At 42.1% G+C, this 24,112-nt stretch overlaps 1 protein-coding gene across 1 annotated transcript; it reads left to right on the top strand.

The window, feature by feature from the left end:
* Nucleotides 1-2,727: 2,727 nt before the first annotated feature.
* LOC136172165 (axin interactor, dorsalization-associated protein) lies at nucleotides 2,728-4,044 on the top strand. The gene has a single exon (XM_065941321.1). The coding sequence runs from the start codon at nucleotides 2,759-2,761 to the stop codon at nucleotides 3,677-3,679; it is 921 nt and encodes a 306-aa protein (XP_065797393.1). The 5' UTR covers nucleotides 2,728-2,758; the 3' UTR covers nucleotides 3,680-4,044.
* The last annotated feature ends 20,068 nt before the right edge of the window (nucleotides 4,045-24,112 follow it).

The following is a 24,112-nucleotide window of genomic DNA, read 5'->3' as shown; positions in this document are numbered from 1 at the left end:
CTTGAAGGTCAGTCACTGGAACTTATCCAGTCAAAGAAGCAAAAAGAAAAAAATAATGAAAAAAAATGTAGAAAGCTTAAGGAGAATATGTGACACTATCAAATAGATGAATAGATAAACTATGGGAGTTCTGGAGGCAGAAGAGAGAGAGAAAAAGAGGCAGAAATCTTATTCAAAGAAATAACAGCTGAAGATTTTTTAAACCTGGGAACGAAATGTACATCCAGATCCATGAAACCCCACAGAATTTGAATATTATGAATCCAAAGAAATCTACACCTAGACACTTAAGAATCAAATTGTCAAAAGTCAAAGACAAAAAAAGTTTCTTTGTTGCTTTTTTGAGGCAGTTATCTAATAAAAACATTACCATTGACATACATTTTAGAAATATGTGGAAGAAATTTGTGAATGTTGTTTGGAAGGATGGGCAAGAGAGATTCAAGAGCAGGACTGTATATAAAGAAAAGCATATTCCAATTTATCCCATTGTTTTGAATTTAGAAAAAGTCATCCTTAATAGGTATATAATCAGCTTTTGTGTGTAATGAGAATGCCTAAGTGTGTGTGTGTTAGTTGCTCAGTTGTGTTCAACTCTTTGCGACCCCGTGGACTGCAAACTGCAAGGCTCCTCCGTCCATGGAATTCTCCAGGCAAGAACACTGGAGTGAATTGCTATTCCCTTCTCCAGGGGATCTTCCTGACTCAGGGATCAAACCCAGGCCTCCTGCATTGCAGGCAGACTGTTTACTGTCTGAGACACAAGACCTACTCTCAAACAGAGAATTTTGGAAGCAGCAAGAGAAAAGTAATTTGTCACATACAAGGGAACCTCTATAACATCATCAGCAGTTTCTCAGCAGAAATATTACAGAAAGGACTGAGATGATATATTCAAAGTGCTGAAAGAAAAAAAAAAGCTGTCAACCAAGAATATTATATATACCTGGCAAAATTGTCCTTCAAAAGTGAATGAGAGATAAAATCTTTCTCAGACCAATAAAAGCTGAGGGAGTTCATCCCCTAGATCTGCTTTAGCTCAATAGCAAGTTAAAAACATCCTATTTTTAAAAATGGACCAAGGACAAGAATAAGTATTTCCCTGAAGAAGACAGGCAAATTACCAAAATTGCATATGAAAAGATGCTCAAAATTACTAAATGTAAATTAAAAATCCATACCTGTTAGGATGGTTATTAGAAAAAATATAATGTTAGCAAGGATATGGAGAAATTGTAACCTTTTTACACTCTTGGTATGAAAGTGAAATATTACAGCCTCTGTGTAAAATAAAAAGTTTCCTCAAGAAACTGAAAATATAAACATATGATTCTGTAACCTCACCTCTGGATATTTATCCAAAAGAACTGAAATCAGGATCTCAAAGAGATTTTTTACTCCCAAGTTCACTGCAGCATTATTCACAGCAGCAAAGATGTGGAAATAATCTAAATGTCAATTATAGATGGAAATATAAAGAAAGGTGGTATGTATAATAGAATATTTTTCAGCCTTAAAAAAATTCTGCCATGTGTGACAATATGAACAAACCTTAATGGCATCATGCTAGGTGAAATAAGTCAGTTACAGAAGGACAGATACTGCATGATTCCACTCATATGAGATATCTAAAGTAGTCAAACACATGGAGGCAGAGAGTAGAATGGTGATCGCCCAAGGCTGGAGCGGGAAACAGTGAGTTGTTATCCAATGGGTATATAAAGATTTATTTACAGAACATGATTTAATTCCAGACATCTACTGAACAACATTGAGCCTTTGGTTAACAATATTGCACTTTACACTTAAATTTCTGTTGAGAGTAGATCTCATATTAAATATCTTTACCACCATGATTCCCTAACTAAACTATATATCATTGAAGGCATTTATTTGGGAACCAGAAACTACACCTCTCTCTCTCTCTAGTCATTAAGTCGTGTCTGACGTGCAACCCCATGGACTGTAGCTTGCCAGGCTCCTCTGTCCTTGGGATTCTCGAGTAGGAATGCTGAAGTGGGTTGCCATTTCCTCTTCCAGGGGATAATCCTGACCCAGGGATTGCATCTGGTCTCCTGCACTGCAGGCAGATTATTTACCAAAGCTACACAAAGCAAGAGAGTTACAAATTAAGCAAACTTTCCAGAATGAAAAATGGAATAATTAAAACACAGAATAAAGGAAAGACAGCAAGGTTGAAGAAGACAATACCAATAAATAAAAATCAGTTGTATTTCGATACACTAACAATGAAAAATCTCAAAATCAAATTAAGAAAACAATTTCCTTTACAATTTCAGGAACAAGAAAAAAATACTTAGGACCAAATTTAATCGAGAAAGTTCAAGATTTGCACACTGAAAGCTACAAAACATTAATAAAAAAACAAGACCTAAATAAGTAGAGAGATTTATGTTTATATATTGAAGACAATGTTGTAAGATTAAAAATAGTCTTAAAATTGATCTACAGATTCAATGTATAAATTTTCTTATGAAAATTTCAACTACTTTTTTTGCAGAAATTAACCAGATAATAGTAAAATTTATGTGGAAATTTAAGGAACTCAGAGTAGTAAAAACAATCTTGAAAAAGACAGAGTTTGGGGGCTTGGGCGGCTCCTTGGCGGGTGGCGGCGGTGGCCGTAGCGGTTCCTCCTGGCCCTGTTAATGTCGGGGCCAGGCCCGGGGAGGATGGCGCCCTAGAGCCCGGCCTTTCCTGGGGGTAGGGGCGGGAGGGGACGGGGTGGGGACCGGCCATGTCGGAGGTGACCCGAAGTCTGCTGCAGCGCTGGGGCGCCAGTTTTAGGAGAGGCGCCGACTTCGACTCTTGGGGCCAGCTGGTGGAGGCGATAGACGAGTATCAGATATTAGCGAGACACCTACAAAAAGAGGCCCAAGCTCAACACAATAATTCTGAATTCACAGAAGAACAAAAGAAAACCATAGGCAAAATTGCAACATGCTTGGAATTACGAAGTGCAGCTTTACAGTCCACACAGTCCCAGGAAGAATTTAAACTGGAAGATCTGAAGAAGCTAGAACCAATCCTAAAGAATATTCTTACATATAATAAAGAATTCCCATTTGATGTTCAGCCTGTCCCTTTAAGAAGAATTTTAGCACCTGGTGAAGAAGAGAATTTGGAATTTGAAGAAGATGAAGAAGAGGGTGGTGCTGGAGCAGGGTCTCCTGATTCCTTTCCTGCCAGAGTTCCCGGTACTTTATTACCAAGGTTGCCATCAGAACCAGGAATGACGTTACTCACTATCAGGATTGAGAAAATTGGCCTCAAAGATGCTGGGCAGTGCATTGATCCCTATATCACAGTTAGTGTGAAAGATCTGAATGGCATAGATTTAACTCCTGTGCAAGATACTCCTGTGGCTTCAAGAAAGGAAGATACGTATGTTCATTTTAATGTGGACATTGAGCTCCAGAAGCATGTTGAAAAGTTAACCAAAGGTGCAGCTATTTTTTTTGAATTCAAACACTACAAGCCTAAAAAAAGGTTTACCAGCACCAAGTGTTTTGCTTTCATGGAGATGGACGAAATTAAACCTGGGCCAATTGTAATAGAATTATACAAGAAACCCACTGACTTTAAAAGAAAGAAATTGCAGTTATTGACCAAGAAACCACTTTATCTTCATCTGCATCAAACTTTGCACAAGGAATGACCCTGACATGAGTATCCTGGAACTTCTGTGAATCTCACCACTCCATAGAACCCATCATTGCTCTCCGTAGCATAAGCACCCATCAACAGGCAGGAAGCAACCTGGACCCAGGCCAGCAGGCCAGCGCGAGTCCATTACAAGCTGTAGCACAGAATTCAGAGTCCAGCACCACTGACATAACAGACTCTTTGGATACAGGCTTATTGTAGATCTTGAAATGTTTTCACTTTCCTATTAATTGTGCAATTAATAGTGTCTTTTCTAATTTACCACTACTCCTGCCCTACTTCCTGGAACAACACTGTTGTGGGTGGGATGTGCTCGTCTTCAAATGTAATACAGCAATAAGAATGTGCTAGAGTTTACACACCTGTCCACTTCTGCTCCAATATGCTCTTTAGCTTTCCGAGTTAATGTCAAACTTTGGGTTGATGTGGGGAGAAGAGCATGAGACTGCTTTAGAGGAAATGGGACCAATTTTGCTGCCCAAGGTCAGTCTGGAAGTTTATAGGCTGCTTCTTAAAGAGATAGCCTCAGTTCATCCCGATCTCATGGTTTTCCTGCCTAGAAATCGTGTGCCTTGGCCAGTCTTCCACATGGGAGTGTTTGCAGGTTGTAGCTGGGATTTTTCCAGATGACCAGGTTGTTCTTCTGAAAGTGAGCATATTTTTAGTCACGTTGATTAGCTTTTTTCCTACATCACATTGTTACTCTTTCTGATAGTGATTCTAGGGTTAATGAAACCATCTCAGAATAATTACAAATTTTTGGTGGGTTTATAGTGTCTTCTAAATCATGTAATCTAAAAATAATGAGTCAGATGCTAATGAGATACTGCAGGAATAACTGCTGTTTTTCTGACAACTGATTGTGAAACCTTAAAACCTGCATACCTCTTCTGTAGTGATGAGTATGCAAATCTGGAGATATTCTATTTTTTTTTTATATAGGTAGATAGGATTGCCATTTATTTCCTATTTAGATATATTGACATTCATCCATATGGAAATATGCAGGTCATTAGCTTATTATAATTTGACTATTTACATTCTTTTGACTTAATAATGGGGCCTAAATAAAACTTTCATAGTACATACACGGTGGATATTTGATACACAGAACATGAAGATTTGGGGTGGGCGTTCTGTGGGTTAGATGTGGAGCCCACATATTTAAAATTCACTATTTTAAATGACCAACACTAGAATGAGCAAAATGCAGTGCCAGTACTTGGCCTATTTTTAAACTAGTATAACAAGCCTAGTCATACCATTCAGTATGTTTGCTTTTTAAAATAAGTAACCATAATTCAGTTCCAGCTGTTACACTTCAGAAGACCTAGTCTCCACTTTCAGTTGTCAAGTCAGTTCTCTTTACTATCATAGATTTAAGAATTCTCAACAAAATTGTCTTGCCTCTCATCTTCATTAGATTAAATTCAAAATCATTTCACTGACAATTATCTTGAGGGGATGAAGAATTTGCCTTAATAAATTACTTTGTGTTCATGCAAAAAAAAAAAAAAAAAGACAGAGTTTGAGGACTCACTATACCTGGATTAAAAAATTACAAAGTTACAGCAATGGGACTCACACAGGATAGATACATAGATCAACAGAAGTGAGAATGGAGAAATAAACCGACCATAGATGAGTGGATTTGTTTTTTAAAGTCTTGATACACATTTTCTAGAGTAGTTTTAAGTTTACAGAAAAATTGCACAGAGAATAGAGTACAGAGAGTTTCCAGATACTATTTCACTGCACAGTTCTCCCTTTTAATACCATCTTGCATTAGTGTGGTACAATTGTTAAAATCAATGAACTTGTATTTATACCTTTTACTAATTAATAACTGTGGTTTACTCTAGGATTCATTCTTTGAATTGTACCCTCTTCAGTGGTCAGTTTTAAGTGATTTGATACTTTCTATATATTCCAAGGGCTTCCCTGGTGGCTCAGAGGTTAAAGCGTCTGCCTACAATTTGAGAGACCCAGGTTCGATCCCTGGGTTGGGAAGATACCCTGGAGAAGGAAATGGTAACCCACTCCAGTATTCTTGCCTGGAGAATTCCATGGACGGAGGAGCCTGGCAGGCTACAGTCCACGGGGTTGCAAAGAGTCGGACACGACTGAGTGACTTCACTTTCTTTCTTTATATATTCCAAACATTTTACTTTATTATTTTTGCAGTCTAATACCAAAGACAATTTCCAAGTTAGTATAAAATGATTTAGGACATCTAAAGTATAAATTCTAAAGAGGTGACTTTAAAGACTATGACTACCATAAAGAATAAGTTTGCAAACAAAAATGTGAGCAATTTCCAGTGAATATCTCCTTCACGTCCAGGCAGATTCCTTAATTAATATACAAAATCAAATTCTTTTAGTTGGTTTTACAACTTCTTCACCTCTTTCAATAAACAGCCAAAAATTAATGTTCTACATGTCTTTCTTTTGACATGAGACCTTGTAAATTATGCTTAGAAATATTAATTTATTTGAAATTGATCATTAACTATAAACATTTCAGAATATTTTATACAATTTATCATAGCTTCTAGCTTGATTTCCATATTAGGGAGAAATATACGAAGAAATATATATATATTTATAAAGAAACTATTAATATAAAGAGATTTATTATAAGGAATGGCTTACAAGACTCTGGAGCCTGATAAGTCCTATCATCTGCTGTCAGCAAGCTAAAGGCCCATAAGAGCCAGTGGCATAGTTTCAGTCTGAGTCAGAAGGTCTAAGAACCTGGAGAGTCAATATCCCAGTTCAAAAACAGTCAAAGAGAGAGAACAAACTCCTCCCCACGTCGCATCTTGTTCTATTCAGGCCTGCGACAGATTGGATCGGGTCCATTCACATTGGGGAAAGCAGGTTGCTTTACTCAGTCTTCATTCAGACATTAATCTCATTCAGAAACCCCTTCACAGGCGCACTTACAATAATGTTCAGCTAGGTAAACACTGATATATAGGTACCCCATGTGTCAACCAAGTTGACACATACAGTATTACCCATCACTGTTTCCATCTGAAAATGACCTACTAAAAGATCAGTTCATTTCTATAAACGCTTAACATTTCAATGAAGTTGTATAGAAGCCTCTATTAGTCATTTATAAGAGAGTATTCCTGCACTTTATGAGGTAAATATAGTTATTTTCCTCATTTTACTGACATGAAAATTAAGGGTAAATAGCTTTCCCAGTTGGGCTCCCCTCTGGCTCAGATGGTAAAGAATCCGCCTGCAATGCAGGAAACCAGGGTTTGATCCCTGGGTCGGGGAGATCCCCTGGAGAAGGGAATGGTTACCCACCCCAATATTCTGGCCTGGAGAATTCCATGGACAGAAGAGCCTAGCGGACTACAGTCCATGGCGTCAGAACAGAGAGTCAGCCATGATTAAGCGACACACACATACACACACAGTTAGTAAATGATGGGATTGTGGTTCAAATTCTGATCTATTTAACATAAGAGATATCACCCTTAATCAAATCACCCAACTGGAGTATGGAAGGCACATTTGAGGGCTGTGTATTAGAGGCTGGAAGAGAATTACAAGACTGTGGCAGTGTAGATGAAGATCTTAGAAATATTCTAGTGCTTTTATGAAGGAAAACCAAATGACTAGGTGGCATTTATCTATCTTTTTATTTATCTATCTTTGGTGGGAGAGGTTGGGGTGGTAGGAATAAAGAATGCAAGGAGTCAAGAATGACGGAGGTTTCCAGCTTTCCAGCTGGAGGTAACTTCTACTCCAACTACCCACATGATCACATCTGAGTCTCATTAAGTAATACTAAGAACAGATTGCATTTGTGCAGGATAGGAGACATAAAGGGTTTTAAGATGAGTGTCTTTTATTGGTTCATAGAAACTACACATAGTGCAATTGAGAAGTGGACAGTCTTGGTCGTAATGGATTTTCCTTTCTCTCCCAAGGTGGTAGACAAATAAATAACTGGGTCTTGCCAGGATGCTATCATCAACATACTGAGTTGAGTTTGTAACAGAGGAAACTATGGGAGGGATCAGCATTAAGAAGTACTTCCCCTGGGACTTCCCTGGTGGTCCAGTGGTTAGGAATCTGCCTGCCAACGTAGGAAACATGGGTTTGAGTCCTGGTGTGGGAAGATTCCACGTGCCACAGGGCAGCTAAGGCCCCAAGCCGCAACTACTATAGCACGTGTCCTGGAGGCCTTGCTCTTCAATGAGAGAAGCCACTGCAATGAGAAGCCTGTGGACTGCACTTAGGGAGTAGCCCCCACTAGCTGCAAATAGAGAAAGCCCATGGGCAGCAACAAAGACCCAGCATAGCCAAAAATAAATAAAAATTTAACAAAAGAAGTGCTTCCCTATTTTATTATCTCCGTACATGTGGCTGGAAACAGGAGAAGAAACATGCTGCCTACTGACATTTGCCAGTCCTATAATTAATTCTGATTGAAAAATTTATTGACTTTCTTTTGAGATATTCGTTAATTGTTACTATGTTAATACAACAAAAAACTTTTTTTTTCTTTCTAAAGAAAGCATATCCTTATTATTGGGAGTATGAAATCACTGAGACACATTGAAGTCGGCTAAGGCCCTTTAGCCAAGTACAAGAACCCCACACTAGCCAAGATGCTTGGGATAAAGTTCATTACTTAACAAAACCAGCTTACAAAAGCAAGGCACCTCCTTCTAGTTTATTAAATGTTATCTGCAATGATGCCTTTAGCTTTTGAGGTATTTTCACTTATCAGTGAAGGCCTGCCAATACCTTAGAGAAAGTACTAGATGAGAAGGCAGAGTTTGGAAGGGTATCCTTAAATCAATATTTAGAACTTTCTTGGCTAAATGTTCCAGTACATTTTAAATTCAGCTATAGAACTGTGCGACTAGGGCATTTTTTAAAGGGCTTTAGAGACATGGACCCCTTCTATTTTTGGAGGCTCTTAATTTATTAAAGAAATTTAAAATGCCAAAATAGTTATAATACTTGAAGAATAATGTGTCTACAGTTAATAACAATACTTTTAATACAGAAATATACTGCAACATCATTATGCCATTTAAAAGATAATTACATTTCCCAAAGTTATATATTCATAATTCATTATGGAGTTGGATTCTCATTTATGGGACACAGCATAAAAATGTAGGATGAAAGTCACTGTCTTTCTATGTGTTCAGTGTACCCCATTTGGAGACCAATATTTGAGGCCCTTCACAAATGTGGATCTCAAATAAATGGTCCGAGATCCTCATTTGGACAGAGTTGGACCAACTTACTTGACCCAAGAAAATACTTTACAAATAGACCTCAGACTAAGTTGGCAAGTGATGATACTATTTGTGAGACATTCCTGTCCCCTCTCATCAATTATCCTTCTGAGAAACATTGTTAGTAGCATATTTTCAGTGTTTATCAAACCAGTTCAGTCAGTTCAGTCACTTAGTCATGTCTGACGCTTTGCGACCCCATGGACTGCATCACGCCAGGCTTCCCTGTCCATCACCGACTTCTGGAGCTTGCTCAAACTCACACCCATTGAGTTGGTGATGCCATCCAACCACCTCATCCTCTGTTGCTCCCTTCTCCTCCTGCCTTCAATCTTTCCCAGCATCAGGATATTTTCCAATAAGTCAGTTCTATGCATCAGATGGCCGAAGTATTGGAATTTCAGCTTTAGCATTAATTCTTCCAATGAATATTCAGGGTTGATTTCCTGGTTGGATCTCCTTGCAGTCCAAGGGACTCTCAAGAGTCTTCTCGAACACCACAGTTCCAAAGCATCAATTCTTTGGCGCTCAGTTTTCTTTATAGTCCAACTCTCACATCCATACATGACTACTGGAAAAACCATAATTTTGACTAGATGGACCTTTGTCAGCAAAGTAATGTCTCTGGTTCTTAATATGCTGTCTAGGTTGGTCATAGCTTTTCCTCCAAGGAGCAAGCGTCTTACAATTTCATGGTTGCACTCACCATCTACACTGATTTTGGAACCCCCCAAAATAAAGTCTGTCACTGTTTCCATTGTTTCCCCATCTATTTGCCATGAAGTGATGGGACCAGATGCCATGATCCTAGCTTTCTGAATGTTGAGTTAAGCCAACTTTTTTTTTTTTTTTTTTTGGATATATGGATTTATTTCCAGGATTTCTAACACTCCATTGATTAATTTATCTGTTAGCACTTTTTGCCCATGCTGTTGCTTCTTCCTGGAAAGCTCCAGTGAGTCTCTTCCTTGCTTAATATTCTCTCCATTTAAGTCTTTTCTCAAAGAGTACTTTTCTGATATTTTAATGTAAAATAGTCCCCAGTCTCTCACATCGTATTGTATTCATTATATCCTTTACCACAGCTTTTTTAATATAATTTGTCTCTTTATTACCTGCATCTTACGTTAGAATGTGTTAACAGAACCATGAGAACGGAGACCTCGTCTGTCTTGGTCATTTACGCCTCTTCAGAGCTTTCGGAATACTTGGAAGATAGCAGATTTTTTTTTTTTTTTTCATTTATTTTTATTAGTTGGAGGCTAATTACTTTACAATATTGTAGTGGGTTTTTGTCATACATTGACATGAATCAGCCATGGGGTTACACATATTCCCCATCCCGATCCCCCCTCCCACCTCCCTCTCCACCTGATCCCTCTGGGTCTTCCCAGTGCACCAGGCCTGAGCACTTGTCTCATGCATCCAACCTGGACTGGTGATCTGTTTCACCCTAGATAATATACATGTTTCGATGCTGTTCTCTCGAAACATCCCACCCTCGCCTTCTCCCACAGAGTCCAAAAGTCTGTTCTGTACATCTGTGTCTCTTTTTCCATTTTGCATATAGGGTTATCATTACCATCTTTCTAAATTCCATATATATGTGTTAGTATACTGTAATGGTCTTTATCTTTCTGGCTTACTTCACTCTGTATAATGGGCTCCAGTTTCATTCATCTCATTAGAACTGATTCAAATGAATTCTTCTTAATGGCTGAGTAATATTCCATGGTGTATATGTACCACAGCTTCCTTATCCATTCGTCTGCTGATGGGCATCTAGGTTGCTTCCATGTCCTGACTATTATAAACAGTGCTGCGATGAACATTGGGGTGCACGTTCTCTTTCAGATCTGGTTTCCTCGGTGTGTATGCCCAGAAGTGGGATTGCTGGGTCATATGGTAGTTCTATTTCCAGTTTTTTAAGAAATCTTCACAATGTTCTCCATAGCGGCTTACTAGTTTACATTCCCACCAATAGTGTAAGAGGGTTCCCTTTTCTCCACACCCTCTCCAGCATTTATTGCTTGTAGACATTTGGATAGCAGCCAACCTGACTGGCGTGTAATGGTACCTCATTGTGGTTTTGATTTGCATTTCTCTGATAATGAGTGATGTTGAGCATCTTTTCATGTGTTTGTTAGCCATCTGTATGTCTTCTTTGGAGAAATGTCTGTTTAGTTCTTTGGCCCATTTTTTGATTGGGTCATTTATTTTTCTGGAATTGAGCTGCAGGAGTTGCTTATATATTTTTGAGATTAGTTGCTTCGCGGCAACGATTCTGTTGCTTCGTTTGCTATTATTTTCTCCCATTCTGAGGGCTGTCTTTTCACCTTGCTTATAGTTTCCTTTGTTGTGCAAAAGCTTTTAAGTTTCATTAGGTCCCATTTGTTTATTTTTGCTTTTATTCCAATATTCTGGGAGGTGGGTCATACAGGATCCTGCTGTGAGTTATGTCGGAGAGTGTTTTGCCTATGTTCTCCTCTAGGAGAAGCCAACTTTTTAAATCTCCTCTTTCACTTTCATCAAGAGGCTTTTTTGTTCTTCTTCATTTTCTGCCACAAGGGTGGTGTCACCTGCTTATCTGAAGTTATTGATATTTCCCTGGGCAATCTTGATTCCAGCTTGTGCTTCATCCAGCCCAGCGTTTCTCATGCTGTACTCTGCATATAGGTTAAATAAGCAGGGTGACAATATACAGCCTTGATGTACTCCTTTCCCAATTTGGAACCAGCTTGTTGTTCCATATTCAGTTCTAACTGCTGCTTCTTGACCTGAATACAGATTGCTCAGGAGGCAGGTCAGGTGGTCTGGTATTCCCATCTCTTGAAGAATTTCCCACAGTTTACTGTGATCCACACAGTCAAAAGCTTTGGCATAGTCAATAAATCAGAAGATGTTTTTCTGGAACTCTCTGGCCTTTTCAATGATCCAACGGATGTTGGCAATTTGGTCTCTGTTCCTCTGCCTTTTCTAAATCCAGCTTGAACATCTGGAAGTTCATGGTTCACATACTGTTGAAACTTGGCCTGAAGAATTTTGAGCATTACTTTGCTAGTATGTGAGATGAGTGTAATTGTGCAGTAGAAAAAACATTATTTGGCATAGCCTTTCTTTGGAATTGGAATGAAAAAACTGTCCTTTTCCAGTCCAGTGGCCACTGCTGAGTTTTCCAAATTTTCTGATACATTGAGTGCAGCACTTTCACAGCATCATCTTTTAAGATTTGAAAATAGCTCAACTGGAATTCCATCACCTCCACTAGCTTTGTTTATAGTGAGGTCCACTTGACTTCACATTCCAGGATGTTTGGTTCTAAGTGAGTGATCACACCATTGTGGTTATCCAGGTCACTGAGATCTTTTTTGTATAGGAAGTCAAGAGATACATGCAGTAACCTTTTATACCTGCAGATACCTTTTATATATTCTTGCCACCTCTTATTAATATCTTCTGCCTCTCTTAGGTCCATACCATTTCTGTCCTTTATTGAGCCCACCTTTGCATGAAATTTTCCCTTGGTATCTCTAATTTTCTTGAAGAGATCTCTAGTCTTTCCCATTCTATTGTTTTCCTTGATTTACTTGCTTTGATCACTGAGGAAGGCTTTCTTATCTCTCCTTGCTATTCTTTGGAACTCTGCATTCAAATGGGTATACCTTCCCTTTGCTCCTTTGCCTTTCACTTCTTTTCTCAGCTATTTGTAACACCTCCTCAGACAACATTTTTACTTTTTGCATTTCTTTTTCTTGGGGATGGTCTTGATCACTGCCTCCTATACAATGTCACAAGCCTCCATCCATAGTTTTTCAGGGACTCTGTCTATCAGACATAATCCTTTGAATCTATTTGTCACTTCTACTGTAAAATCATAGGGATTTGATTTAGGTCATACCTGAATGGTCTAGTGGTTTTCCCTACTTTCTTCAGTTTAAGTCTGAATTTGGCAGTCAGGATTTCATCATCTGAGCCATGGTCAGCTCCTGGTCTTGCTTTTGCTGACTGTATAGAGTTTCTCCATCTTTGACTGAAAAGAATATAATCAATCTGATTTTGGTATGGACGATCTGGTGATGTCCATGTGTAGAGTCTTCTCTTGTGTTGTTGGAAGAGGGTGTTTGCTATGACCAGTGTGTTCTCTTGGCAAAACTCTGTTAATCTTTGACCTGTCTCATTTTGTACTCCAAGGCCAATTTTGCCTGTTACTCCAGGTAGCTCTTGACTTCATATTTTTGCATTCCAGTCCCCCATGATGAAAACAATATCTTTTTTTGTTGTTAGTTCTAGAAGGTCTTGTAGGTCTTCACAGAACAGTTCAACTTCAGCTTCTTCAGCTTTACTGTTAGGGGCATAGACTTGGATTACTGTGATATTGAGTGGTTTGCCTTGGAAACGAGCAGAGATAACTCTGTCATTTTTGAGATTGCACCCAAGTACTGCATTTTGGACTCCTTTGTTGACTATGAAGGCTACTCCCTTTCTTCTAAGGGATTCTTGCCCACAGTAGTAGATACAATGGCCATCAGAGTTAAATTCACCCATTCCAGTCCATTTTAGTTCACTGATTCCTAAAATGTTGATGTTAATTCTTGCTATTTGACTTCCAATTTACCTTGATTCATGGACCTAACATTCCAGATTCCTATGCAATATTGCTTTTTACAGCATTGGACTTTACTTCCATCACCAGTCACATCCACAACTGGGCATTGTTTTTGCTTTGGCTCCTCTTCATTCTTTCTGGAGTTATTTCTCCACTCTTCTCCAGTAGCATGTGGGCACCTACTGACCTGGGGAGTTCATCTTTCGGTTCATATCTTTTTGCCTTTTCATACTGGTCATGGCGTTCTCAAGGCAAGAATGCTGAAGTGGTTTGCCATTCCCTTCTCCAGTGGAACAGATTTTGTCAGAACTCTCCACCATGACCCATCCATCTTGGGTGGTCCTACATGGCATGGCTCATAGTTTCATTGAGTTAGACAAGGCTGTGGTCCATGTGATCAGTTTGATTAATTTTCTGTGACTGTGGTTTTCATTCTTTCTGCCCTCTGAGGGATAAGGATAAGAGGCTTATGGAAGCTTCCTGATGGCAAAGACTGACTTTGGGGATACTGGGTCTTTTTCTGATGGGTGGGCCCATGCTGGGCAAATAATCCAATTTTCTGCTGATGGGTAGGGCTGTGTTCCCTCCCTGTTGTTTGACTTGAAACCAAACTATGGTGGAGGTAATGAAGATAATGGTGACCTCCTTCAAAAGGTCCCATGCACACACTGCCACACTCAGTACCCCTGACCCTGCAGCAGGGCATCACTGACCCATGCTTCCACCAGGGACTCCCCTACACTCACAGGGAAGTCTGGGTCAGTCTCTTGTGGGGCCACTGTTCCTTTCTCCTGTGTCCTGGCATACACAAGGTTTTGTTTGTGCCCTCCAAGAGTCTGTTTCCCCCATCTGATGTAGGTTCTGGAGACTCAGTGGTGGGGTTAATGGCGACCTCCTCCAAGAGGGCTTATGCAACAACCAGGTCTGCTGCACCCAGAGCCCCTGGCCCTGTGGCAGGCCACTGCTGACCCATGTCTCTGCAGAAGACACTCAAACACTCAAAGGCAGGTCTGGCTCAGTCTCTGTGGGGTCTCCTGGTGTGCACAAGGTTTTGTCTGAGCCTTCTGAGATTCTCTGGCAGGTATAGGGTTTGATTCTAAATGTGATTGTGTCCCTCCTACCATCTTGCTGGGGCTTCTCCTTCGCCCTTGGACATGGGGTATCTTTTTGATGGTATCCAACATTCTCCTTTGATGGTTTTTCAGCAATGAGTTTTAAATTTGGAGTTCTCACAGGAGATGAGCGCGCGTCCTTCTACTCCACCATCTTGTAGGTTTATCAAACCAGTCACTCCTAAAGGAAATCAGTCCTGAATATTCATTGGAAGGACTGATGCTGGAGCTGAAACTCCAATACTTTGGCCACCTGATGCGAAGAAGTGACTCACTGGAAAAAACCCTGATACTGGGAAAGATTGAAGGCAGGAGGAGAAGGGGATGACATGGTTGGACGGCATTACCTAGTCGATGCACATGAGTTTGAGCAAGCTCCGGGAGTTGGTGATGGACAGGAAGCCTGGCTTGCTGCAGTCCATGGAGTGGCAAAGAGTCAGACACAACTGAGTGACTGAACTGAACTTTCAGTGTTTATAACTAAAAAGCCTCTTGATGAAAGTGAAAGAGGAGAGTGAAAAAGTTGGCTTAAAGCCCAATATTCAGAAAACTAAGATCATGGCATCTGGTCCCATCACTTCAAGGGAAATAGATGGGGAGACAGTGGAAACAGTGTCAGACTTTGTTTTTTGGGGCTCCAAAATCACTGCAGATGGTGATTGCAGCTATGAAATTAAAAGACGCTTACTTCTTGGAAGGAAAGTTATGACCAATCTATATAGCATATTAAAAAGCAGAGACATTACATTGCCAACAAAGGTCCATCTAGTCAAGGCTATGGTTTTTCCAGTGGTCATGTATGGATGTGAGTTGGACTGTGAAGAAAGCTGAGTGCGAAAAATTGATGCTTTTGAACTGTGGTATTGGAGAAGACCCTTGAGAGTCCCTTGGACTATAAGGAGATCCAACCAGTCCATTCTAAAGGAGATCAGTCCTGGGTGTTCATTGGCAAGACTGATGCTGAAGCTGAAACTCCAATACTTTGGCCACCTCATGTGAAGAGTTGACTCACTGGAAAAGCCCCTGATGCTGGGAGGGATTGGGGGCAGGAGGAGAAGGGGATGACAGAGGGTGAGATGGCTGGATGGCTTCACCGACTCGATGGACATGAGTTTGAGTAAACTCTGGGAGTTGGTGATGGACAGGGAGGCCTGGCATGCTGCGATTCATGGGGTCGCAAAGAGTCGGACATGACTGAGCTACTGAACTGAACTGAACTGAACTGAGGAAGTTGTATAATTCAGCTCTTTGTGGGAATGATCCAGAGAGCTTTATTTTTCACAGGAATTTCTTTTGATTCATAACAGAATCCCAGCTGCAGAACCTCTGCAACAGGGCCACCTGGGTTCCACAGTCACATAGCTGTGGGGTCAAGTTCATCTCTGCCACAACTCGTTAAGTGACCTTGAGAAATTACCAACCTCCCTGAACCTGAATCTCAACTGTAAAATGGGGATAGTAATAGTCTTATTTCACAGGGGTGGTCTGAAGATGAAATAATGACTTGTTGCAAGTAAAGGACATTCCCTAACATCTAACTGGTACTCAAGAAATGTTAGCCACAGTTACTGTTATTCATTTTCCAAGTAACAGAGCTCCACACAGAAGACACCAAAAAAAATTCAAAACAAACTTTTTCATTAGTTTTTGATATTTTAAACAGTTATTTAAAAAATTTTAATATTTGCATCCATTATCATTTTGTGACTGTAAATATATCTCCAAGTTATATATTTATTTAAACTTATTTTAAAGAGGACTAGAGATACTAAGTGCTCTGATGAAATCTGTAATTTTGTTACTACTCATGTAGTACCAAACTTGGTCTCCAGATGTCAGTATGAACTCAACTGATTGAGGCAGTTACTCTCAAAGAGGATTGTTACAGGCTCCTATACTCTTAGGCATTAAATAGTATTGCAAATATACAATAACCATTCTTCAATTTTAGAAGTATAATGGACAGATCATCTTCTTTGAATTCAGAATACACTGTATCATAAAACTGGTAATTAAAAATACACATCAAGTGCATGAATCTGAAAGTACTATTATAAGAAAGTTGGATACGGCTCAGACAGTAAAGAATCCACCTGCAATGCAGAAGACCTGGGTTCAGTCCCTGGGTCGGGAAGATCCCCTGGAGGAGGAATCCAGTATTCTTGCCTGGAGAATCCCATGGACAAAGAAGCCTGGCGGGCTATAGTCCCTGGGGTCGTAAAGAGTCGGACACAACTGGAGCGACTTGGCACAGATGCATGTACTAAGGGATGGGCTCTTTGTCCACGGGAAGTAGCAGCTACTACAACCCTAAAGGAAGCTGGAAAGTAAATGTTTGGCCAGTCAGTCACTAAGTGGACTTCACACCAGGGTCAGGGTTTAGTAAGTTCTGAGGGAACAGAATGGCTACCTCCTCGAAGGTTGATTCAAGTTCAGGTTATGCTTTTAGAAAACCCAGTGGTTACTATAAAGCCTGTCGCACACTAAATCCTTCCACTCTGCTACCCACAGAAATGGAGCCCCTGGCGTGCAGAAATCATAGATGCAATCTAGGCCAGCAGTCCTGACCTGGAAAGTGAGCTTCTCCCAAATGCCAGAGAGAAATGGTTCACGGACTAGAGCAGTTTTATCAGAGAGGGGGAGAGGCTGGCAGGAGACACAGTAACCTCACAGACCTATGTCATAAAAACAAGAAGTCTATCCCCAGGGACTTTTGCCCAAAGGGCAAAGCTGATGGCCTTCACCTGAGCCTTAAAAATCAGGACAGGGAAGATCTCAAACGTTTACACAAACTTCCAGCAGGCGTATGCCATTCTACACACACACGGGGCTATTTGAAAGAAAAGAGATAAGTTTACTATACAGAATAAACAGATGAAATACGGTTTGAGCATACTGATGCTCTTAGAAGCAGTACAGCTCCAAACCTGTTTTTGTAATGGCAGTGATTCCTTACAGGGGTCACCAAAAGGAGGATGGGGAGGTAAGAAAGGGGCTTCCCAGGTGGCGCTAGTGGTTAACAAACCCCGCTTGCAAATGCAGAAAGGGAAACAAGGTGTACAAAACTGCCAAAAAGGTGGCCCTAGAACTAGGAACTTGGCTGCTACTATACACACCTCGAAAGCCAGATCCATCCAATTATTCCCCAGTCCACACAAAGGAAGGATTAGACAAAGCCCAGAGAGGGGGCTTCTGCAGAGGCCGAGGAGGCCAGATGTGGCTAGTTAATGAAAGTGGGGAATACTGATCTCCCCAAACTGCAGTCTGTCCAGCCATCAGGGAGGCTCATCAAGGAGCTCACCACGGGAGGGAAGCCTGTGTAACTGATGAGTTGAGGTCATGGTAACTCCTGGCATGAAAAGTACAGGCAGATAGTTGAGACAAGCCCCATCTACACAATGAACAACCCCGACACCAGACCCCCATAGGCCCTCAGAGAATTCTCATTCAGACCAGAGGGGCATACGCTGGGGAAGACTGGTGGATTGCTTTCACATGCCAAGGATACCAGGCAATTTCAGTTATCTCTTGGTGCTAGTAGACAAATCTGAATGGACAGAAGCACTCCCTGCTAGAACTGGAGTGGCAACTGAAGTGGCTAAGGTTTTACTAGACATATTTCCCAGTTTGGGGTTCCCAGGATCCCTACAAGGAGGAATGGTTCAGCATTGGTGTCTCAAGTGAAAAGGGGATAATGAGTGCCATGAGTACAAAATGGACTTGGTGCTCAGCCTGGAGACCCCAGTTGCTGGGGAAAGATCCAGTCACCAAGCAATGTCAGGAAATTCAATAAAATTGAATTCAGTTGCTTCTCATTGCCCTGTTCTGCATGCGGTAACTCCTTATGGTAGACCCATTCCCTAAGCCTGAGAAAAGGGACATTTTAATCCCCTTGAAACGGAACAACTCAAATATACCCTTCAGTTAGGAGCAGCCACAAAAGCCCTCATGGAATATGGTAACCAGGTATGGCCCACACCCTCTGACCTGGCCATGCATCCATTCCAGCCAGGAGACTGGGTGAATCTGAAAACCTGGAAAACCAGCAGCCCATGAGATCAGCTCACTCCTTAGAGGATGAACCCTACTTGGTGACCCCAACCACCCGTTCTACCCTGAAATTGCAGGGGTCACTCCGTGGGTACAACATACTTGAGTGAAGAGACCCCCCAGCCCCAACATCTAGAAAGACAACCTGGGGCAACCCCTCCCACCCCACCCCACCCCCACCGACTACTGCTGTGAACTTCTCTCTGACCTGGAGCGTCTCTTCCGAAAACAACAAAAATGTGACCAGGGGTACTGAGGCCAGGGCAGTGATCCTTGACAGCAGGGCACACTGGTGCCTTCAGACAAAAGATGCCTTCATTTTTAGGAGAAATTTGACAGTGTGACCATTATTTTCTTGCTAATACATGGGCCAAGCATCTAAACTTGTCTGGTGTCCTTCGTCTTCAAAAAGTTAACCAACTATGGTCACTCAGGGATAAAACAGCTTGGGCTGAGGCCTGATGACCATCACACACATCTAAAGGTGGCTGAGGAGAATCTCTGCTCCTCCGCTTGGGGTTCTGACGTCACTCAAATGCAGCAGAAAGACAGACCTGCACCCCACAGCGCCCTAAAGAATGAGGAGCAGGACAAGAGGCAGAGGAGGGACTTGTCACCGGCAAAGCCCGTTAACAATTCTCAGGAAGTAGAGAGTCTGGAAAATAAAATGAAATCTACCCATTTTTTCTCTTTTCCTTGGTGCTACCTCTAGCTTCACTTGCTCATGGGGTGCTGTGTGTGCAGAGGCCTCGTACCTGGCGCTTCAGACCAGAGCTCTTGCTGTGATCTGGCTCTGCTCCCGGGCGAGAGCTGAAGCTCTCTGCACCACACTGCGAGCTGGAGCCTGGACAGCTCAGCTGTGCTCACCTGCGGGAACTCTGCCCCCCTCTCCTGCTGATGAGACCCCTAGGAAGCCCCCCTCCCACCACCAGGGCGAGCACGTGCTCCAGGGAATAAAACTTTCTTTTGCTTCTGAACCGAACTCCCCAAGGAAAAATGCTAGGCAGGGCAATACTCGTCAGTCATAGATCCGTGAATAGGTAGATCTGGGGACTCCTACCACCACTGGTTTCCATTCTGAGAAGCTGAATATACAGACAGTGACCGGATCACTTAGGGCAACAGAACTCTGACCCACAACCTCTGCAGCAACCAGCCCAGAGTGGTCAGGCTTTGACCAATGACCGCTAACTACCCTAAAGTTCCACCCTACTTTCAACTCAGGATCAATCAGAGTAAGCCAAACAGGTTCTCCCCAAAGCAATCATAGGAGATGCCTTGCTTCTAATTAGCCTGCCTCCACCTCTCATGCCTACAGTCTTCAATCAGAGCACACCTGAAGTCTTCACCTCTTTTTTTCAGTCTAAAGCTTCTCCATTTCACTTGCCTGCCTTTGAGACTCTGCCAAACACAAGTAATGCTGGATGAGTCCCTTGCTCTAGTAAACTCTAGATAAACCACTCGTGTTTGTTCTGTCGTTGTGCTGTGTTAGTCGCTCAGTCTTTGCGACCCCATGGACTGTAGCCCACCAGGCTCCTCTGTCCATGGAATTCTTCAGGCAAGAACACTGGAGTGGATTGCTGTTCCCTTCACTAGGGGATCTTCCCAACCCAGGGATCGACCCTGGGTCTCCTACATTGCAGACAGATTCTTCACTGTCTGAGCCACTAGGGGAGCATCCCTGTTTGCTCTGAGTGGTCTTTATTTATTTCCACAATCCTTATTGGCTAGGCAAGAGACTGATTTTTTGAATAGAAACAAACAAGCATGTTTAGGTTCCAGGCATTCTGGCAGCCATTTAAGGAGCTGTCTGGAAAACACAGCAGCCCAGCCCCTGGGGATGTTGTGGAAAGTTGCAGCCCCTCCTGAAGATGTGGGGGAGGGACAGGAGAGGGAAGCTCTGGTGGAAGAGGAGATCCTTTATTCCCTCTCATCTTAGTATCCATGCTACCTGGGCATCAGTTCCCTGGCTCACTACCAGACAAATTTGCTTGTTGTACCATCATCACATTCTTGTTATGACCAAGTAGGCAGGAGAACAATAGGCCTTTATAAACGCTTCTGAAACCAGAAGACAGAAGTTTGTTGTCCTGCCTCCCTCTATATCTTATCTGTAAAAACCTTCCAAAACAAAAAGCAGAGGGCTGCAGGGCTCCTCTCTGTCCTTTCACCGCCTGACCCTGGGACTCTGCTTGGGCAACAAGGCCTCTTGTTGGCATGCTGGTCAGATTTGATGCATGTGCCTCAGTCCACTTGGCTGCTATAACAAAATACCACAGATGCGGGGAGGCGGGTTTATAAACAAAACACCAGAGATTTACTTCTCACAGTTCTGGAGGCTGGAAGGCTAAGCCAGGGCGGCAGCCCAGTCAGGTGAGGGCCTTCTTCCTGACTTGTAGCCAGCACCTTCTTGCTGTGTCCTCATAAGGCCAAAGTATTCCTGACCCTTTTGAGTTGATCCCCAGCAAGGCTTCTGCTCGCTAGCGTTTCTCAAACCAATAGAATAAGACCATTTTGGTTTCAGGAGTAAAGGAAAGCTTCTTGGATCAAAGATTGGAAGGAGAGGTGCCAGATTGCTCAGCTCTACACAACGAAGCCCATTTTCAGAGCACAGGCTCGGTGGCTCAGCTCTAGAGTCAGGCGCACCTGGACAGGCGTGGGCAGGGCTGCCTGACAGGGATCTGGCAGTGGGGAGGGGAGGGATCTGGCAGTGGGGAGGGGAGGGATCTGGCAGTGGGGAGGGGAGGGATCTGGCAGTGGGGAGGGGAGGGGGCGAAGCTCTCCTGGGGTCTGCAAAGCTGTGCTGCTCAAGCTCCAGCTTGAAGTGCCCAGAGCAGTACATCTCTGCACACAGTCCATGGAGCTAAGGTGTTGGTGCAGCCGTTTTGCACTAGCAACTCTGGTCTGAAGTGCTAGGTGCAAGGCGTCTGCACACAGCACCCTGTAGGGACATGAAACTAGACTAAGCACAAAAGAAGAGGTTAGAGCTTGTCCCCTACATTCCATTTTATTTTCCCCAGAGTTCCCAGTGGGTTCCCAGAATCCCAGAAGGGGCTGGGGTTCTCTTTTATAAGAGTACTATCCCAAAGTAATCACCTCCTCAAGGCCTCCCTTACTAATACCCTCACCTTTGGAGGTTAGGAACTTCAACACATGAATTTGGGGGAGGGCACAAATATCACAGTATCATGATTACAAAGGTCATGGTTTTTAAGCAAGGCCAATGACCATGGTTGTGATTCTGCACCAAGCCTTAAGTAGTACATTAGGCACAATGTGGGCCAAGAAACCCAAATAAAATTCTACTGGACTCTGGAGTGTTTGGGATACCCACTGGTAGCTCAGCTGGTAAAGAATCCGCCTGCAATAGGAGACCCTGGTTCAATTCTTGGGTTGGGAAGTTCCCCTGGAGAAGGGATAGGCTATCCATTCTAGTATTCTTGGGTTTCCCTGGTGTCTCAGATGGTAAAGACTCTGCCTACAGTGTGGGAGACCTGGATTTGATCCCTGGGTTGGGAAGATCTGCTGGAGGAGGGCATGGCAACCCACTCCAGTGTTCTTGCCTGGAGAATCCCATGGACAGAGGAGCCAGGCGGGCTGCAGTCCATGGGGTCACAAAGAGTTGGACAAGACTGAGCGACTGAGCACAACACTGCCTCTTTCATCATCAGTCATTCCTTTGGGGTGGCAGAGGTGGACTGACTCTAGTCTAAGTTCTCTTCTGAGCAAAAGGAGCTCAGATCCCAGTAGAGGGGCTTCTGAGACGTGTATGAGAACCAGCTTTGCAGGAAGCACAGGAGGCCTTGAGGAGTTTCTTCAAGCAATTCTGAAATGCAGTTTTCAGTCATTCTGTTTTTGACTCAGAGGACTTGTAGGCTCTGGACCATAGGACTAAGATGAATAGCTCTAATCTCTAAATATGATTGAATTTCCTTCTTCCCAGGACCTCTATCCAATGTCTTTTGGGTGGCATTCTCTTCCTCTTTGGATGATTTCCAAATGTCTTCTATCCTTAAACTTACTCTGGCTCTTCTATCTTTTAAGAATTTTTATAGGTTCAACACTCATCTTTACATTAGATTTTTTATGTCTTTGACCCACAAAGTCAGGGATGGATGCCCTGGAAAATATGGTCCATAGCCAGAAACTCATTTCCCAAGAGCTTCTGTGTTTCCTGAGAGCAAGCTGTCTGTGAACAGCTACATTCTCACTATGCTTATTTTGTTTTACTTTTGATTCAGAGTCTTAAAGAAGTCATCTTTGCTCTCATGCATCAAGTTCAATCGTGTGTCAGGCAGATCTGCATCTTTTTGATTAGACTCTATAACAATGTACCCTACAATGAGGAACCTAATATTAACTGCATCACCCCAGTCACTGTCTTCCATTCAGCTTCATGGATGTCACCCTTCACTATGTAAATAGAGAATCTGGTTATTTTGTAGCAGTGTCACAATCAACTCTAAGGGAGCAAAATTCCCTTTCCCTAAAAGACCACTTTTGTTATCTGTATGAGATTCCTCCCTCTCCAAATTCTCAGGGGGTGTCTGAGCAATTAGAGCATTCCATGGAAATCTGTGTAAGGCCAACTCCTCTTCTGAGGTGTCAGCTGGTAGGGGAGCGGTTTTAAATAATTTATACCTTACCTGGAGGGACCGTGTCAGCTACCTCGTGGTAGGTTAATACATTCCATTAGAGAGTAAGGAGCAACTTATTTGCACAGACATAAACACCCTGAATTTTGACTTGATTTGCTGTCCTTTCTCTGTTATGCCACTGTCAACACTTAGTATTTTATACTCCATAAAAGTGTCACACATCACCACCTCTGCCAAAGGAACCAACTTCCCAGTTAAAGAAATAAATCAATGGACTCACTTCTATGGGATGAGCTTGTATCTCACATATCCTTGTCCAGAGCAGCTGATCTGTTGAATGTGTGACTGCGCATGGACCTGAAGATTCTAGCTGGAAACAAGTATTTTCCAAAGTTGTACTGTCAATGCAATGTGTGTTCTGAACTCAAAACTTAATGCTCATTAAAAAACAATCCAAATTAAAAATGAGCATAAGACTTAGACATTTGTCCAAGGAAGACATAATAGGCACATAAAAGATGCTCAACGTCATTAAGCATCAGAGAAATGCAAACTAAAACCACAAAGTATCACCTCACACCTGTCAGAATGGCTATCATAAAAAAAACAACCCACAAATAACAAATGTTGGAGAAGAGGAAACCCTCGTAAAATGACAGTGAGAATGTAAACTGGAGCAGCCACTATTGAAAACAGTATGAAGGCTTCTCAGAAAACTGAAAATAGAATTATCCTATGACCCAGCAATTCCACTCCTGAGCATCTATCCCCCAAAGGCCAA

The sequence above is a fragment of the Muntiacus reevesi genome, chromosome 7 (genome assembly GCF_963930625.1).
Source record: "Muntiacus reevesi chromosome 7, mMunRee1.1, whole genome shotgun sequence".
NCBI lineage: Eukaryota > Metazoa > Chordata > Mammalia > Artiodactyla > Cervidae > Muntiacus > Muntiacus reevesi.
The sequence above is the reverse complement of the archived record's forward strand: the minus strand, read 5'-3'. Positions and strand labels throughout refer to the sequence as shown.

What these genes read in the sequence shown, in the direction of transcription:
- LOC136172165 (XM_065941321.1), top strand. Translation starts at nt 2,759, where the DNA reads ATGTCGGAGGTGACCCGAAGTCTGCTGCAGCGCTGGGGCGCCAGTTTT.